Here is a 17,547-nt window from a genome sequence, read left to right on the forward strand (position 1 = left end):
CTCCGCGTCGCCGCGGAACGCCGCCGCCCGCGCCGACGTGTCGCCCCCCGGGACGGCGCCGCCGCGCGCGCGGGGCCCGGCGCGCCGCGCGCGGTCCGCGTCGCCCGCGGGCCCCCCGGCGCCAGAGGCGGAGAACGCGAGGCCCCCTCGCGCGGAGACCGCGAAGCCCGCGGAGCCCCCGGCGCCCGCGGCGACGACGCCGGCGCGCAACGCGGGCGCCAAGCTCGCCGGCGGCGAGCGGCTGCCCATGGCCGCGCCGCGGCGGCCGCTCCGCTGCGTCACCGAGCCCGGCGAGCCCGCGGCGGCCGCGGCGCCGCGCGGCGCGCGGCGCAAGATCAGCCCGCGGTGCATCTCCGACTTCGACGAGTCGCGCACGCCGCCGCCGCCGCCGCCGAAGCCCGGGAGCCCGTCGACGCGCCTCTGCGACCTGCCCGCGCTCTCGATGCCCCACCAGGTCGAGTCGACGCCCTTCCTGGACCGCCTCGCCCACGCGTCTTAAGTGCCGTGGCACGTCGCGTCGAAGGCCGCGCGGTCGCGTTCGAAGCGCGCGCGGGCCGCGGCGTAGACCGCGGCGTCCGCGGCCGTGAGGTTCGCGACCGCGGCCGCGACGCGGTCGCTCGGCCGGTTCGCGGAGGAGTGGGTATGGTGCGTCGCCTTCTCCCCCCAGCTCGACGTCGGCGACGCGCAGGCGCAGTGCTTGTGGGGCTTGCCGTTCTTGCGCAGCCCCAGCACGCACAGGCCCGCGTCGTAGGCCTCGAGCACGCCCACGTGCCACGCGGCCGCGACGGTTCCGAGCGCGTCGCGCAGACACGCGTCGTCGTCGATGGGCCGCTTGGCGCCGCCGAAGGCCGACTCGTGGTCGTAGCGGTCGCAGAGCTTGCGGGCTTGCATGTTTATGGGATTGAAGTGGCAGATCGACTTGGCGGCTTCGAAGGCCTTCGCCCGCGCCCGCGCCGAGTCGCCGTAGGCCGCGCCGCGCCACGCCTCCACCCAGTCCTCGAGGCTGGCCCTTTTATGGCCCCACTTCTTCAGGTCGCTGGCGAGCTGGCAGTGGCTGAACTGGCTGACGACGTGCGCGAGGGGCTCGCGCGCGAGGAGCAGCGGCCGCGGCGGCCGCGGGAAGACCCGCGTCCGCGCCGCGTAGCCGCCCTCGGTGTTGCCGAAGTCGCACTTGCCGTGGAGCATGGCCCAGGTCGTATTGTCGTAGGCCTTCTTCACCTGGCGGCCGAAGCAGGACACGAGGCCGAACTGGTTGACGAGGTCGCCGCTGAACGACACGCCGCCGGTCTTGGGCACGTGCCAGTAGTAGTAGAGCGGCGGGTCCGTCGCAAGCGCAGCGGCGGCCAGGGCCCAGAGCCGTCGCAGCATGCGTTCAGCCCGTCGCAACGAGCGATCGAGGCCCGCGGCCGCGCATTTTTAGCTCATCATGCTCGGCAGCCCCTTCAACCAAGCCAGTGAGCTGCACAGATGCTGCACGACCGACCCCTCGCTCGGCTCTTGCCACCACGCATCGACGACGCCGCGCCCACCAAAACGTCGCGCCTCTTGCTGCTCGCTGCCGCGACGAGCGCGCTGCTCCGCCCGGACCATGGTGACGACGCGGTCGAAGAACGGCGTCGCCGGCGGCGCGAGCCCCATCTCGCCGAACTCGAGCCCGCTGCAGATCGCGGCGTCGAAGCGGTCCTACCCGCCGGTGCCCAAGACCTGCGTCGTCACGGGCGGCACGGGCTTCGTCGGCCAGCGCCTCGTGGAGATGCTCGTCGAGCGCGGCGCGGCGAAGGTCATCTCGCTGGACATCGTGCCGGCCCCGAAGGACGCGTGGCGCCACCCGAACATCGAGTGGCGCGTCTGCGACATCACGGATGAGGCCAAGGTCGCCGCCGCGCTCGAGGGCGCCGACTGCGTCTGGCACAACGCCGCCGCCGTCGGGCCCTTCCACCCGAAGCCGCTCTACACGCGCGTGACAGGGCAGGACAAGAGAGCGAAATTCCCAACTTCAAAGGCTCCTTTCTAGGCCGTTTTCCACTCGTTTCGGCTGATTTTTGGACGAGCGATCATCTCTCGGAACGGTCTCGAAGCGTGGATGTGTTTTCCGTAACGCGCGCGCGCGGAACACTCACGTTGAAGCGACGTTGAATCACCCTTGTCCTGCCCAGGCGCGTGAACTACGAGGGCACGCTCAACGTGCTCCGCGCGTGCAAGAAGCACGGCGTGCCCAAGCTCGTCTTCTCGTCGTCGCCGTCGACGCGCTTCACGGGCGCCGACGTCGACGGGCTGCGCGAGGACGAGATGCCGTCCCTGCCCCTGCCCAGCTACCTCCAGGAGTACGCGGGCACGAAGGCCGCCGCGGAGCTCGAGGTCTCGAAGGCGTGCTGCGACGACCTGCTGACGGTGTCCGTGGCGCCGCACCAGGTCTACGGCCCCCGCGACAACCTCTTCCTGCCGAATTTGCTGGAGAACGCGGGCAACGGCCGCCTCCGCGTCTTCGGCCCGGGCTACAACCGCATCTGCTTCACGCACGTCGACAACTACTGCCACGGCCTCATCATCGCCGAGCGCGCGCTCGTGCCCAAGTCGCCGGCGCTGGGCAACTTCTACATCTGCACGGACGGCACGACGCACCCCGGCGGCGAGCAGTACCTCCTCTTCTGGAAGGAGCTCGACCGCGCGGTCGTCGGCATGGGCTTCTCGTCGCTCTGGGCCAAGTTCCACTACCCGACCTGGTTCCTCACGCCCATCGCCGCCGTCTGCGAGGTCATCGGCTGGATCTTGGGCACGACGCTCAAGCTCAACCTCTTCAACGTCCGCGTGCTGGTCATGCACCGCTGGTTCGACATCGCGAACGCGGAGCGCGACCTCAAGTTCAAGCCCATCATCGCCTACGAGGAGGGCTGGACGGAGACCATCGCCTGGTTCCGGGAGCACTGGCTCCCGACCTACGCCAAGTCCGCGTCCCTCTTCGGCATCGCGAAGCAGTCCCAGGCGAAGATCGACATCCAGGAGGCGTCCCGCCAGGCGGACCTGAAGAAGACGAAGTGACTTTCTGTGGGGCGTGGCCGTCTAACTCTTAGTTAGCACATGTAGTAGCCGCCGGGCGGGGTCCAGAAGCCCACGACGTGGCGCGCGGCGTCGTCGGGGAGCCGCTGCGCGCACTTGCGCACGAGGCCGGTGAGGACGCGCTGGTGCTTCCGCGCGTAGGCCTTCCAGTCGCCGGCGGCTTTGACGCGATCGTATACAGCGAGGGTGGCTTCGTTCTTGGGCCTGCGCACTGGAGGAAACTCCGTGGGATTCTTTGCGCCAGCGCGGAGCAGGATTTTGACGGCTTCGCGGAGGCCATGACCAAGAGCAATGTCGAGGGCGCTCAGCCTCGCGTTGGTGACTGCGTCGACGTCGGCTCCTGCTTCGATGAGAAGGTTGAGATTTGATAAGAATCGCCGTTTTATTTCAATAGGTGAAACAGTCCTGAGTCCAAGGCATACCAAATGTAATGGAGTGCGTCCAAACCTGGACTTCGCGTTGACATCAATGTCCGGCGCCGCCAGCAGAAGCTCGAGAGTTTTAGTATCAGCATGACGCATCGCTGCTGTGTGCAGCGGCAGATGACCATCTTGGTCGAAAACGCTTGTCGACGCTCCATTTTGTAGCAAGCACTCAACCATTGTTGGATGGTATGGTACAGCGAGATGTAAGGCGGTTCGGCCCCCATGGCCGGGTCTAGGATCACGACTGTTGACGTCCGCGCCGCGCGCGACGAGCCTGCGAACCTCCGAAAGGTCTCCGCTGTAGGCGGCATTGCACAAGAGTCTCTCTAAGTCATCGACATCGTCCATGCCGACCCGCAGCCCCTTCAACGAAGCAGCAAGTTAGCCGCACTGGACGCCCCCAAAAAGCTCGAGGAGCCCGCCTCGACCAAGCGCCTCCGCCGCGCGCGCCCGCACGGCTCGAACCGAGCCGCCGCCGCATTAGCGCCACACCGCTTTCGACAGCTCTCTACGCGACCATGGTCTTCGGCCTCTTCGGCGGCGGCAACGACCGCGAGGCCCAGTCCAAGGAGTTATTGAGCGCCCTGGGCAACAGCGCGCGCGTCGCCGCGAGCGACGGGTCCATGATCGACGTGAGCGTCAAGGGCCTGGGCATGATGCGCGTCTTCCTGCCGCCCAAGTTCCCCGGCGAGCGGCCCGTGCTCCAGCTCATGCAGCCCTACGAGCACGAGCTCGTCGACAAGTACAGCCAGGTCCGGAGCCCCGCGCTCGCGCACTGGGGCGCCAAGTCGAAGCTCGCGGACGTCGTCGTCGCCGTCGTCGACGCGCTCGAGAGCCACGCGTCGCTCGTCGCCAACGAGCGCACCGTCGCCGACCTCGCGGCGCAGCGGTCGCTCGCGAGCGCGCCGGCGCCGGCGCGCGACGGGCCGCGCGACCACGCGCCCGTGCCCGAGATCCCCGGCGACTTCCCCGAGCTCTTCGACGGCCTGGACGACGCGCAGCTCGACGCGCTCGTCGCGGACCCGGAGGCCCTCGAGGCGGCCGTGGACCGCGTGGCCGTGCTGGCGTCGATGGTGGGCCTCCGCGGCGAGCTCCGCGCGTCGAACCTCGCGGCGGCCCGCGCGGCGCTGGCCGCCGCCGACGACGCCGACGCGGCGCAAAGGGACGCACAAACCGCCGCCGACGACCTCCGGGACGCGCTCGCGGCCTACGACGCCGCGAGGGCGGACGCGGCCCGCTTCGCGTCGTCGGATCCGGCGGGCGACGCGGCCGCGGGCGCCGCCGCGCGGTCGAAAGCCGCGGACGCCACATCGCTCGCGCTCCTCGACGCCTGGACCGGCGGCGACCGGGCCCAGTTCATCGAGGCCTACATCGCCGCGCGCAAGGAGCACCACCTCGAGGCCGCGCTCGCGGCCCAGTGCGGGAGGCCCGACGTCGCCGTCGAGGACGTCGCCTAAAGTTTTTTGTGTGCACAGAGGCCTGCACAACCGATGCAGAGGCGGTGTCCTCTCTAGGCGCAGGCAATGTTCCTCCTCGCGTTACGGAAACGACGCGCGCATGAGCGACCGGCAGTCGCCGCGCTTCGCGGCGAGGCCGCCGTCGAAGGCGCGCCGGAGCGCGCCGACGAGGCTCTCCGCGTCGGCATCGTCGCGGCTCCGCGGCGTCGCCGGCGGCGGCGCCTCGCAGGCCAGGGGCGGCGGGTCCGAGAACAGGTCCCCCAAAGGCCCCGCGGCGCCCGACCACGGCGCGCGGCTCTCGAGGTCCTTCGCCGCCGCGAGCGCCGCGAGCGCCGCGTCGCGCCAGGCCGTCGCGTTGCAGTAGGCCGCCGCCGCCGCGGGCGCGAAGCGCGCGGCCGCCGCCGCGTCGAGCTTGCCGCCGTCGACGTCCAGCGGAACGAACGGCGCCGCGCGGCGCCGGAACGCGGCGAGCGCGTCGCTCCCGAGCCCGCGCGCGCCGTCGCGCGTCGTCGCCACGGGCAACCCGTGCTCCAGCGCGAGCCAGACCTTCGTCGAGATGCCCGACGCGACGACGGCCGGCGCGACGAAGAGCCTCGACCGCCGGAGCGCGGCCGACACGTCGTCGACGCGCCCCGGCGCCGACACGCCCGGCGACGCGTGGGGCGGCCGCTTGCGCATGTTGCCGCCCGCGGGGCGCCCGCTCGCGAAGACGTCGGGCGCGCACAAAAGCCGCGCGGCGCCGCTCCGCTTCGCTAAGGCATCATCACACGCCGCGCGCGCCTCGTCGGCCCACTGCGCGGAGCCGATCAAGAGCAGCTTCGCCGCCCGCAGGTCCGCACAGCCGCCGTCGGCGTCGCTCAGCGCGTGGAGCGCCGGGAGCGCGTGGCGCAGGAGCCACTGGACGGCCAAACGATTCGCGAAGGTGCCCCCGCCGACGAACGCCACGTCCGCGCGGCGCCCGAAGCTATCGCCGTGGGCCGTCCAGCCGTCCTTGGCCGTGCCGCCGTCGATCTTCGCGCGGTAGGGCAGCACGCCGAGGTCCGGCGCGCCGCGGCGCGCGGACCGCACGAAGTCGCCGCCGGGGAACTTGTCGCAGACGGCGTCCGCGTCCGCGTCGCGCGGCGCGGCCCGCAGCGCCGCGAAGGCGTCGCGGTCCTCGTCGGAGATGGCCAACACGGCCGCGACGTCCGCGTGGCCGTAGAAGGCCCGCTCGGCCTCGCGCACGAAGCGCCAGTAGGCCGCGTCGTCGCCGCGCGCGGCGCCGACGGCGCGCGCGCGCTCGTGCTGGACGTCGTCGGACGTCAGCACGACGGGGATCTTGCGCCGCCGGATGTCGCCGAGCTGCTTCGCCAGCGGGATGACGAGGGCGGGGATGGGCGGCGCGGACAGGCGGTAGAACCACGTCGTCGCGACCACGATATCGACGCGCTGCCGCGCGAGCTTTTGCGCCGACACGCCTTCCATCGTCTCGTCGAGGGCAAACACAGCAAAGTTGCTGTCGTCGCAGTGGGCGATGTTCAGGTCCTTGACGACGGCCGCGGGCTCGGGGTCGAACTTGGCGACGCGTTTCTTGACGTCGCGGTGCGCCAGTAAGACCCGGTGCCCCGCGGCGCAGAGCCACGATAGCAGCTGGCGCGTGCGCACGTGGCCGCCCTCGTAGGGCGTCGGCAGCTTTTCGTAGGCCACGAAGACGGTGAGCGCGGCGCCGTTCGTCCGCGCGTCCTCGCGCGATTCGCGCTCGAAGTCGGGCCGCGCGGCCGCGCGCGCGCAGTCGCTGTTGTTCCGGCGCGCGGGGCAGGTCACGTTATTGGTCGCGCACCAGCCGTCGACGGCGGCCTTGATCTGCGCCGGGGGCAGCACCTGGATGCCCGGGAGCGCCGCGCACCGCGAGAGGCCGACGTCCGCTCCGAGCCGGTCCCACAGGTACTGGTAGGACTGGATGCCCAACGCCTTGATCTTGGGCTTCTTCGGCCCGCTGAAGAAGTCCAACGCGTAGGACGACGACGGCGCCGGGAGCTTGATCGTGCCGTGGGGCGCCGCGGCCGTTTCGACGCCGCAGCAGCACCGGGAAGTCACGGGCTCGCCGAGCGTGCGGCTCAGGGCCTTGGCGCTCTCGAGGGCGTTGTAGAACGTGCCCGGCGCGTTCTCGCAGACCTCCGTGCGCTTCTGGAGGAGCGCCTCCCTGGCGAGTTTCTTCGCCTCGGCCTTTTTGGCGCCGTCGGGCGCGCCGTCGCCCGCGAGGTGGAACGTCCACCGCTTGTCCCCCAACACGACGGCGCGGCCGACGTGGGCGAGCATGGCCATGAAGGCGCCGCCCCAGGGCGAGAAGCCGGGCACCAATTGGCTCGCGTCGAGGCGGTCGAGCCAGTCGCGGGGAAATATCAACGCGTCGTGCCCCAGGTGCGCCTCGCCGGCCTGCTTGAAGATGGCGTCGACGTCGGCGAAGTCGCGGGGCGCGACCTGGCGCCGCGTCACGGACCAGGCCGTGCGCAACGGCAGCCGCTCGTCCAAAACCAGCTGCTGGAGGTGCACGTAAAAGTGCGGGTGCACGAGGATGTCGGGGTTCGTCAAAACGACGTAGTGCGCGTCCGTCGGCGTGAGCCGCGCGCACTCGAGCAGGTCACCGAGGAGCGGCAGGCGCATGCCGTTCTCGACGTCGAGGCCGTTGCGCAGCACGCACGCGCGCCGCGTCGGCCACCGGCCCGTGAGCGCCTCCAGCTCGCGGTCGCCCTCGCGCGCGGCCGCGGCGATCTCGACGCCGATGCCGCACCAGCGCGCGACGCGCCAGGCCTTGGACAGCGCCAGGTGGCTCAGCGCGTCCTCGTCGACGGCCGCGCCGCCGATCGTCGTCGCGCCGTGCGGCTTCGACCGCGCGAACGGGTTCACGACGTGGACGAAGCGCGGGAAGCCCACGGGCGTGCCGCCCGTCGGCGGGGCGCCCGAGGCGTCCATGACGGCGTCGCGCTCCGGCAACGAGTCGACGAAGGCGTTGCCCCAGCGGGGCCGCGCCGCGCGCGGCGCCGCGAGGAGCCGGCGGCGCCGCGCGGGCGCGTCGTCGCCGTCCGCGTCCGTCGTGTTGACGACCTCGAGGGACGCGTCCCGCAGGGCCAGCTCCGCGGCGGCGTCGCGCTCCTCGAGGCCGTCGTTTCCGTCGTCGTAGCCGTGGGCCGCGAGCCACCCGCCGAAGCCCTCGGTGACGCGCCGGAGCGCGAGGAAGACGTCGCAGCGCGGCACGCGGCGCTGCACCTCGTCGAGGACGACCTTCTTCGCGTAGGCGCGGGGCGCCGACGTCGCCGCGTGGACGTGCTTCGCCGCGAAGCCGCTCTTGGCGTCCCAGCACTCCCGCGGCTTGGACCCGCGGCCCTGGCGCTTGCCGACGGCGCATTTCGACGGCTTCGCCCTCGAGAGGGCGTCGACGGCGTCGACGACGGCGCCGGCGTCGACGGACGCGTCGGGGAAGCCGCGCAGCGCGACGGCCGCGAGGCGCTCGACCTCGGCCGTGTAGTTGGCCTTCATGCGCTCGTACTTCCCGTCGTAGCAGACGTAGGGCGCCCAGTGCGCGTACTGCTGGAACCGCAGGGCGACGCCGTGGGCGCGCTGCGTGCGCGTCGCGCCCGTCGGCGCGAAGCAGGCGCCGAACATGAGCATGGAGCTCAGGACGACGTCGCGGACGTCGCGATGGCTGCTAGAGCACGACGTCGACGCGCGCCAAGAGCCGCGGCACGAAGATGTGGGTCTTGAGCACGCAGACGCGGGCCGCGAGGCAGCCGTCGAAGGCCGCGGAGTCGCCGTCGGCGTGGGCGCCGACGACGGCCCAGTCGTCGTCGGCGCCGGCCTCCGCGCGGCCCGCCGACCGCGCGGCCGCGACGCCCCGCTCGAGGATCTGCTTGACGGCGTTGTACTGCCACGTCGACCCGCTCCGGCTCAGGCCCGTGACGAGGACGTGCACGCCGGCGAAGAGGCCGCCGGCCGCCGTCTTCGCGGCGCAGCGCACGCTGCCGCCGGCCGCCTGCGCGTTGGCCTCGGCGTGGCGCGCGTCGATCGTCGAGTTGACGGCGTGGCCCGTCTCGAGCCGCGAGATCTCGCGCCGCGGCCGCGGCTTCGGCGCCGCCGACGGCGCCGCCGACGGCGCGGGCGTCCTCGACGGCGCGGTCGGCGCGGGCGTCGGCGCGGGCGCGGCGCGGGCGTCGGCGCGGGCGTCGGCGCGGGCGTCTCGGGCGTCGCCGTCGGCGCGGGCGTCGCGCGCGCGGGCGTCGCGCGGCGCGGCGCCGCCGGCGTCGTGGCTTCCATTGGCGCCGCGGCCGCGGGCGCCGCCGCCGGCGGATCGTGTTTGACGACGACGTCGACGACCGCCTGGCGCTTCGAGTGCAGCCGGAATAGCACGAAACAGTTGACGCCGAGGACGGCGACGAACGCGAGCCGGAACGCGCTGCGCCAGCACGGGCTCCGCTGCGCCAGCCCGCCGCTCCGCGGTGGCCTCGGCCGCATCATCGTCGACAATAATATTTTTGCGGCAGCCCGAAGCGCGCTTTGTAAAATCTCACTTTGCATTTATTTCCGTGCTCCGCGGTCCGGGAAGAGCGCAGGAATGATGTGCGATTCCGCAACCAACAACGCATTACGCGACAATGCAATTCGGCAAGGCCTTCATCCTCGTCGTCGTCGGCCGCGCCGTCGACCGCGCGTCGGCTGCGGCGCTCCTCGACGACCCGGCCGACGATGCGATAGCGGCGCCCACGACGGGGCCGACGTCACTGGGGCTGCCCGTCACGGGATACACGCCGACTCGGACGTACGCGACGTACGCTCCATCGTACGCGCCCACGCCGCTGGACGATCATCCGTACGGCGGCGACGGGCCGCAGTCCTCGTCGTCGTCGTCGTCGGACAGGCCGCGCAAATGCGACACGTGCGTCTCCAAGGTCGTCGCGACGTCCGTCATCGTCTTCGTGGCGTCGCTCGCTGTTATCGGCTGCCTCCTCAACCGAGCGCAGAAGCCCGAGATCCTCCCGCACCACCATTATTTCTCCCCGGAGAAGGACGGCTTCGACGCCAAGCGGGAGCTCTGCCTCGAGTCGCCGGCCGCGGAGTCGGAGGTCAAGCCCGGGTTTTTCTAGGCAGCGTGGTGCTGCCATGTCTCTCCGTCACTCGAGATTAGGAGCTCTCCCATAACCATGCTATTTGAGATCAGCACCCTGTCATTCAACTTAGGTCGGCAAGAGGCGGAGGCGGCCGGCGGCGGAGCACGAGGTGGAACGTCGACTTGTTTGGGATATTGCAGTCGCTGAGCGTGAGGCCGTCCTCGAACTGCTTGCCCTTGAAGATCAAGCGCTGCTGGTCCGGCGGGATGCCCTCCTTGTCCTGGATCTTCTGCTTCACGTTGCCGATCGTGTCGCTGGGCTCGACGACGAGCGTGATGGTCTTGCCCGTGAGCGTCTTGACGACGATCTGCTCGAGCTCAGACTCAGGTTCGGGTTCCGATTCCGGTTCGCGCTCGGGTTCCTTCAACAAGCGGAGCACGAGGTGGAGCGTCGAGTAATTCAGGATACTGCAGTCGCTGAGCGTGCGACCGTCCTCGAACTGCTTGCCCTTGAAGATCAAGCGCTGCTGGTCCGACGGGATGCCCTCCTTGTCCTGGATCTTCTGCTTCACGTTGCCGATCGTGTCGGACGGCTCGACGTCGAGCGTGATCGTCTTGCCCGTGAGGGTCTTGACGAAAATCTGCGGGGGGCCGCCGAGGCGGAGGACGAGGTGGAGCGTCGACTGCTTCTGGATGTTGTAGTCGATGAGCGTGGGGCCGTCCTCGAGCTGCCTGCCACAGAAGATCAAGCGCTGCCGGTCCGGCGGGATGCCCTCCTTGTCCTCGATCTTCTGCTTCACGTTGGCGATCGTGTCGGGCGGGTCGACGTCGAGCGTGATGATCTTGCCCGTGAGCGTCTTGATGAAGATCTGCATCTGGCCACGCCGAGGCCAACGCTGTCGGTGGGGCGACCACGACGCCTCGCCGTCGACCGCGCAGCACGTCGCGGCCACGCCGAGCGCGTCGAGCTGGTCCCGCGTGAAGTACTCGGGCGCCGCGCGCGCGCGCGCCTGCTCCGCGGAGTCGGCGCCGGGCTCGGGTTCGGGCCCAGGTTCGGGCGCGTCGAGGCGCGTTAGATCGTCCAAAGCGAGGTCGCCTCGGTCCAGCAGGAGGAACCGGGCGATCTTGTCGATCTGCGCGTCGAGCATGCGCGCGCCGTCGTGGACGGCGCAGCCGTTCGCCGCCGCGGCTGCGAGGAACGGCGTCACGCGCGGCGTGTGGATGACCTCGGCGCAGATGAGCGGCGGTCGCAGGAGCTCGAAGGGGACGGGCCGGTCGTCGTCCGGCTCGTGGCCGCAGTTCGTGCACTGGACGACGACGTCGAAGCCGGCGAACGACTCCGGCATGTTGCCGACCGCGACGCCCTCGATGTCCGCCGCGAGCGCCTCGGCGCGCCGGCGCGTCCGATTGACGACCATGACGCGGGCGGAGGCCCGCGCGAGGCTGTGCGCGACGGCCCGCGCGGCGCCGCCCGCGCCGACGACGAGGCAGCTCTTGCCGTCGACCGCGCCGTGCGCGGCCTCGAAGCCGTCGAGGAACCCCGGACCGTCCATGTTCGTGCCGACGATTTGGACGGCCGCCCCCTCGCGCAGCCGAAGCACGCGCACGACGTTCGCGCAGCCGACGGCGCGCGCCTCCGGCGTGACGTGCGTGCAGCTCCGCAGGATCGCCTCCTTGTGCGGCTTCGTGACGATGAAGCCGTCGACGTTGCGCGCGGCGACGAGGCCGGCGACGAGCGCGTCGAGGGCGTCGCCGGGCACGTCGAGCGGCAGCAGGACGGCGTCGCCGACGTCGGCGCCGCTGGCGCGGAGCCGCTGGACGGCGAGCGGAAAGATGATCGGGCTGCGCGTGACGCCGACGGGATCGCCGAGCATGAACAGCGCGCGGCATTTCGGATCGACGCGGCGCACGTCGCTGCCGTCGCCCGCGGCGGACGCCGTGGCCGTCGTCAGCCGCGCGACCTCCGCTTCGAGGCCGGCGACGCGTAACCCGAGGGCCTCCTCGACGTCGTTCGCCTCCCGCGGCGCCTCGCAGAGCGCGGCGGCGGATCGATGGTAGGCGACCTTTTTCAAGCAGGTGTCGCTCTCGAAGCACTCGGGCCCGCAGTAGCGGACGCCAAAGCAGCGGTCACATTTAAACGGAGCCTCCTCAGCGCCGCACACGGCACACGGTGCGCGCACCATGAGCTAGCCGACCTGCGCAGGCCCCTGTAAGCCGCTCTCAGAGACCGGACAGGGTGCTGAGTGGAGGGCACCGTTTTTGTTGAGTTTCAACATGCAGCCCCAAAGCAGGCTGGGCTGCCAAGGCTGTTGCTCCCGTCCAAACGCCATGGCGTCCTGGGCCCACCCCAGCTCCTGCGCCGACATCGCCGTGGACACGGACGACGAGAGCGTGGAGCCCTGCGAGCCCCACGCGGCGCTGGACCTCGGCGACGACGCCAGCCCGCGGATGTACGAGAGCGCCGACTTCGGGGACCTCGAGCAGGTCGGCGGCCGGGACCCCGTGCCCATCTTCAACGCGAGCAGCCAGTGGCGGCGCCAGGTGACGTCGGCGAAATTGGCCGAGGGCGGCCGAAGGCCCGAGCGGCGCGGGAGCGACCCCTTCCACTTCATGGGCGAGGACAGCGACGACGGCGAGAGCGAGGGCGGCGGCGACCCGGCGCTCCAGTCCACGGAGGCGATGATGCGTTTCATGATGTGCGTCGGCGGCGAGGAGGGCAAGACCTACGACGAGGTCGTGTCCCACCACTACCGGCCCTGCGAACTGACGCCCGCGGACGCTTTCTACGACGAGATCGAGGAACTGAAGAAGCAGGTCGCGGCGCTCGACGAGCCGCGGCGGCGGGGCGACGCGCTGCCCTGGCAGCAGGGCGACGACCACTGCGCCGTGCCGGGCTGCACGGGGGCGAGCCCCGACGAGGGCCGCAGGAAGCGCGGGCCGCCGCACGTCTGCGAGGACTTCGAGGAGGACGACTTCCCGGAGCCGCCCGCGCGCGACGCCGCGCCCGCGGCGAACCGCGGCGGCGACCGGCTCTTCGCGCTGAGCGAGGTGCTCGAGCTCCACGTCTACGCCTTCCTCGACGGCGCGTCGCTCGCGCGCTTCGAAATATCGTTCCGCGGCGCGCGCGCGCGGTGCGCGCCGCGGTGGCCGCGGCTCTTCGCGGCGCGCTTCGGCGGCGACGCCGTCGCGGGCGGCCGCACGGCCTACGGCGCGGGGTGTCGCGACCTCGGAAACGCGTTGGCCTGGGCGCCGCTGGACGTGGACTGCGACGGCGTATCGCTCGGTAGGGGGTCCGCGGCGGTCGCGTTCCGCTGGTCCGACGGTCAGCCCTTCGGGTGCGCGATCCACGGCGGCGGCGACGGCATCTTGGTGCTCGAGGACTGCTTCCGCGCGGGCGCGGAGACGCTCCGCGGCGGCAAGCTCGCGCGGGGCTCCATGGGCCCGCGGTCGCACGTCGACCTGCGGTCGCTCCGCCGCGGCGGCTCGTCGACGCACGCGCTGCTCGTCCACGGGGGGTTGGTGGATTTGGCGCGCACGGCGCTCGCCTACGTCGTCTGCCGCGACGAGCTCGAGGGCGAGGTCTACGTGACCGCGCGGGAAGTGAGGCCCCACGCGGACATGTGGCCGACCGTGCACCATTCGTTGGACGTGCTCGGGGGGCCGCGCGGCGAGGTCGCCGTGAAGCTCGGGGGCCAGCGCTTCGACGGCGAGCCCGTGCCCGACTGCTTCGCGCTCGCCCTCGACGGGTTGGGCCACCCGGCGGCGGGCGACGGCTGGGTCGCGGTCGGCGACGGCGGCCCCGTGCCGCCCGCGCGCGCGTGCCACTGCACCTGCGCCGCGGGCGCCTCGCTCGTCGTCGCCGGCGGCTTGCGCCTCGACGCGCCGGGCGGCACGCTCACGGACGTCTGGGTCCTCGACGCCGGCTCGCTGAGCGAGCCCGCGGCCTGGGCCTGGTCGCGCTGCGCCGTGGACCCCGCGGCCGTGCGGCGGCCGCCGGCGTGGCGCGACGACGACGGCTCGTCGAACGGGCCCTGGGTCTTCGGCGTCGGCTACGGCGCCGCGCTCGCCGGGCCGCCCGTCGCCGTGTCGCAGCGCGTGCCGACGCGGGGCACGGCCTTCGCGCTCTGGCGCTGCTCCTTGCTCGAGGCCGCGCGGCGGGACAACGGCCTGGATTTGTACCTCGCGGGCGACGGCGGCGTCGCGGCGGTGTCGCTCGATTTATCGGACGGCGGCGGCCGGCCCGCGCCGGCGATCGCGCGCGCGCGGTCCCTCGTCGACGCGCCGCCGGCGCCCGAGGCCGGCGACGAGCGCCACGCGAAGCGGCGCTTCGACGCGGCCTTCTTCCGCGCGGGCAAGGTGCTCCTCTGCTTCGGGGGCAACGACGGCGAGCGCGACCGCGCGTGGTACGATCTGGCGGGCCACTGCTGGCTCGACTGCCACGCCCTCGACGCGGCGGCGGGACAGTGGCGCCGCGTCGACGCGCCGAGGCGGCGCGGCGACGTCGCGCTGCCCCTCGCGTCGCCCGCGGGCGACGGGTGCCTCCTCTTCTCGAACGGCGACGGCGACGGCGCGCTCCGGGCGGAGCGCCTCGCCTGGAAGCGCGAGCCCGAGGGCGACGGCGCCGGCGTCGCGCAGGACGCCGCGGCGGCCGTCGCGCGGAGCCTCCTCGGGTAAAATTCTCTTTACTGACGGAGTCCTCCTCTGCTTGAAGGGCAACCTGCACACAGTGTGGCGAATCGATATGGAGCTGAACCGGAAGGAGCGGCGCCGACTGGCCGCCGAGGCCGCCAAGGCCGCAGCGGCTGAGGAGGCTGCAGCGGAGGCCAAAGCCGCCGCCGACGCCAAAGCCGCGGAAGCGAAGGCCGCGGCCGACGCCAAAGCCGAGGCCACAGCGGCCGCCAAGGCCGCCAAGGCCGCAGCGCCAGCGCCCGCAGCGCCAGCGCCCGAGGCGCCGGCGCCCGAGGCGCGCGCGCTCGCCGCCGCGAGCAAGCCCGCGATCGCCGGGCCGGAGTGCACCTCGAGAATCGTGATGGAGCTGAACCGGAAGGAGCGGCGGAAATTGGCCGCCGAGGCCGCCAAGGCCGCAGCGGCGGAGGAGGCCGCAGCGGTGGAGGAGGCCGCCGAGGCCGCCAAGGCCGCAGCGCCGGCGCCCGAGGCGCGCACTGCCGCGAGCAAGCCCGCGATCGCCGGGCCGGAGTGCACAACCGCGGAGATCGTGACCAGGACCCGCCGGCTCAGCACGGTCACGGAATGCGACACCCTCGGCGCCGTCTGCGTGGTCGGCGCGGGCCCTTTGGGCTCGGCCGCGGCGCGCCACCTGCTCGAGCTCGGCGCGGCGTCGGTCGTCGTGCTCGACGGCGCGGCGAGCGCGGCGACGCGGCGGCGGGGCTCGCACCACGACGGCGCGCGCCTCATCCGCGCCGCGGACGCCGAGGGCGACGAGGTCTGGAGCCGGCGCAACGCCGCGGCCCTCGCGGCGTTCCCGGCCCTCGAGGCCGCGAGCGGCGTGCCGTTCTTCACGAACAGCGGCGCGCTCGTGCTGGGGCCGGAGGCCTTCGTCGCGCGCGCCGCGCGCGCCGCGGAGCGCGCGGGCGCCGCGCTCGAGCGGCTCGGCGACGCGGCGTCGCGGTACCCGTTCCTCGCGCCGCGCGAGGGCTGCGGCGCCGCGTGCGTGGACGGCGCGGCGGGCTGGATCGACCCCGACGCGATGATCCGCGCGCAGCTCGCGGCGGCGGCGCGGGCGCACCCGGGGAAGCTCGAGGTTTTGGCGGGCGTCGCGGTCGAGGTGTCGCAGACCTGGGAGGGCGTGCGCGTGGCGACGGACGCGGGCGAGGACGTGCTGGCGGACCGGTGCGTGATCTGCGCGGGCGCGCACACGCGGACCCTCGCGGGCGGTTTGGACGGCGTGGTGGTGTCGCGGCGGACCGTCGCGCTGCTGGAGGTGTCCGAGGCGACGGCGGCCGAGCTGTCGCGCTCCATGCCGACGATCAAGTACTGCTTCGAGCTGGCGTCTGCGGACGGCGGCGGTGCGGACGAGCAGAGCCGCGTCGAGGCCGCGAGCGTTTATGTTTTGCCGCCCGTGCGATACGAGGACCTCGGCGGCGGCTGGTTCGTCAAGATCGGCGGCGGGCCGAACGACCCCATGGCCGAGGACCCCGGGTCCGAGGCCATCGACGCGTGGCTCGCGACGGAGGGCGACGCCGCGACCGCCGACTGGCTCGCGGGCGTCGGCCGGGAACTGTTGGCGGGCGTGGCCTTCGTCGGCGACGGCCACCGGTCCAAGGCGTGCGTGACGACGATCGGCGGCACCGACGTCCGCGTCGCCTTCGCCGTGCCCCGCCGGCGGGTCGCCGCCGTCTCGCTCTGCTGCGGCAAGGCCGCGGGCCCCGCGGACGCCATCGGCCGCGAGATCGCCGCCGCCGTCGCCGTCGCGAGCCGGCTCGAGGACGCGGGCGTCTCGAAGCCCGCGCCCGCGGCCGCGAGCCGCGTGCCGGACGAGGGCGCCTCGAAGCCGGCCGAGTGAACGGAGCCCTGGGGTGACATAACGGTGCATAGGGCTTTTGACGAAATTTTTGTGGCGATTTCTGAGATTCGGCGACGCTCGTCGTGCGAGGGCGGGTCGCCCGTGCGGAGAGCGCGCCCAATCGAGCCGCGCGACCTGCGGCGGTCAGGGCACAAAATATACAACACCCCATGTCGGCCAGTGGCGCAGGCGAGTGGCCCAGTGATGTCCAGCTGTTGCTCGGTCAACTCAGCGATGATCCAGCTGGTACGATGCACGATCTCCTCGACACGAGCGCTTTCGCTAGCGACGCCACCGAGAGCGAGCGGCTCGGCGCGCGACAACACATTATTGCACGTCTTGCCGACATCATGGAGCACGTGTCGAGCTACGACCGTAAGGACCGCGCGGCGGCTCAGCGGCTGGTCGACGCGCTTTGGCCTGCGGGGACGGGAGCGGCGTCGGAGTTGTGCGCGCCGTATATGGATTCGATCTTGGGTAGCCTCAGCCACGAAAGCGTGCCAGCCACACCCGGCCCCGAGGCGCCGTTGAGCACATGGGTCAAGTTCGTCGTCGGTGCCGCTGGACCGGAAGGGATCGTTGAGTGCCTTGGATCACCGAATCCTCACGGATTCGAGTATCCTTTCGAGGCGTCCAAAATTTTGAAGCATCTCGGCCCGGCTGTATTGGAAGAGCACGCGGGCACGCTCATCATGTACCTCGGCGATCCCGATATGAACTACGAGGATCACTACGACAGCCACGATAGAATCACTCGGCTTCTACAGTCACTCGACCCTGACGTGCTGGCGTCGCATGCGTCCGATCTGATGGCTAATCTGTGCACTGCGCAACGCTGGGCCGCTCGCGATTGCTTTGTAGAGGTCCTCGGGGAGCTCGAGCTTCAGACGCAGGAGATGGTTGTCGTTCCGATGCTCTCGGTCATGGGTACGCACGATCACCCGAACATTCGCGGCAACGCACTTTGTGTGCTCGAGGCCTTAGACCCGGTTTTGCGTGACAGGA

The 17,547-nt window shown here is 71.9% G+C and overlaps 4 protein-coding genes across 4 annotated transcripts in view; 3 read left to right on the top strand and 1 right to left on the bottom strand.

Moving 5' to 3' along the window:
• The window catches only part of AURANDRAFT_60904 (hypothetical protein), a gene marked incomplete at both ends in the record, with an annotated part of 10,793 nt that extends 10,294 nt beyond the window's left edge, over positions 1-499 (top strand). The window contains one exon of the mRNA XM_009034207.1: positions 128-499. Coding sequence (XP_009032455.1) covers positions 128-499 — 372 coding nt within the window. The remainder of the gene's footprint in view (positions 1-127) is intronic.
• A 1,028-nt stretch (positions 500-1,527) lies between these two features.
• Positions 1,528-3,073, top strand: AURANDRAFT_69617 (hypothetical protein; the record flags this gene model as incomplete). The annotated part of the gene is made up of 2 exons (XM_009034208.1): positions 1,528-1,956; positions 2,157-3,073. The coding sequence occupies 2 exons, from the start codon at positions 1,589-1,591 to the stop codon at positions 3,037-3,039; spliced, it is 1,251 nt and encodes a 416-aa protein (XP_009032456.1).
• Positions 3,074-10,141: 7,068 nt separating this feature from the next.
• AURANDRAFT_19379 (ubiquitin) lies at positions 10,142-10,894 on the bottom strand (the record flags this gene model as incomplete). Its single annotated transcript, XM_009034295.1, has 1 exon — positions 10,142-10,894. The coding sequence occupies one exon, from the start codon at positions 10,892-10,894 to the stop codon at positions 10,142-10,144; it is 753 nt and encodes a 250-aa protein (XP_009032543.1).
• Positions 10,895-12,347: 1,453 nt separating this feature from the next.
• On the top strand, positions 12,348-16,542 carry AURANDRAFT_60906 (hypothetical protein; the record flags this gene model as incomplete). Its single annotated transcript, XM_009034209.1, has 2 exons — positions 12,348-14,669; positions 14,779-16,542. 2 exons carry the CDS (start codon positions 12,348-12,350, stop codon positions 16,540-16,542), a joined length of 4,086 nt encoding a protein of 1,361 aa, XP_009032457.1.
• Between the last annotated feature and the right edge of the window lie 1,005 nt (positions 16,543-17,547).

Source organism: Aureococcus anophagefferens (genome assembly GCF_000186865.1).
Source record: "Aureococcus anophagefferens unplaced genomic scaffold AURANscaffold_1, whole genome shotgun sequence".
Lineage (NCBI taxonomy): Eukaryota > Pelagophyceae > Pelagomonadales > Pelagomonadaceae > Aureococcus > Aureococcus anophagefferens.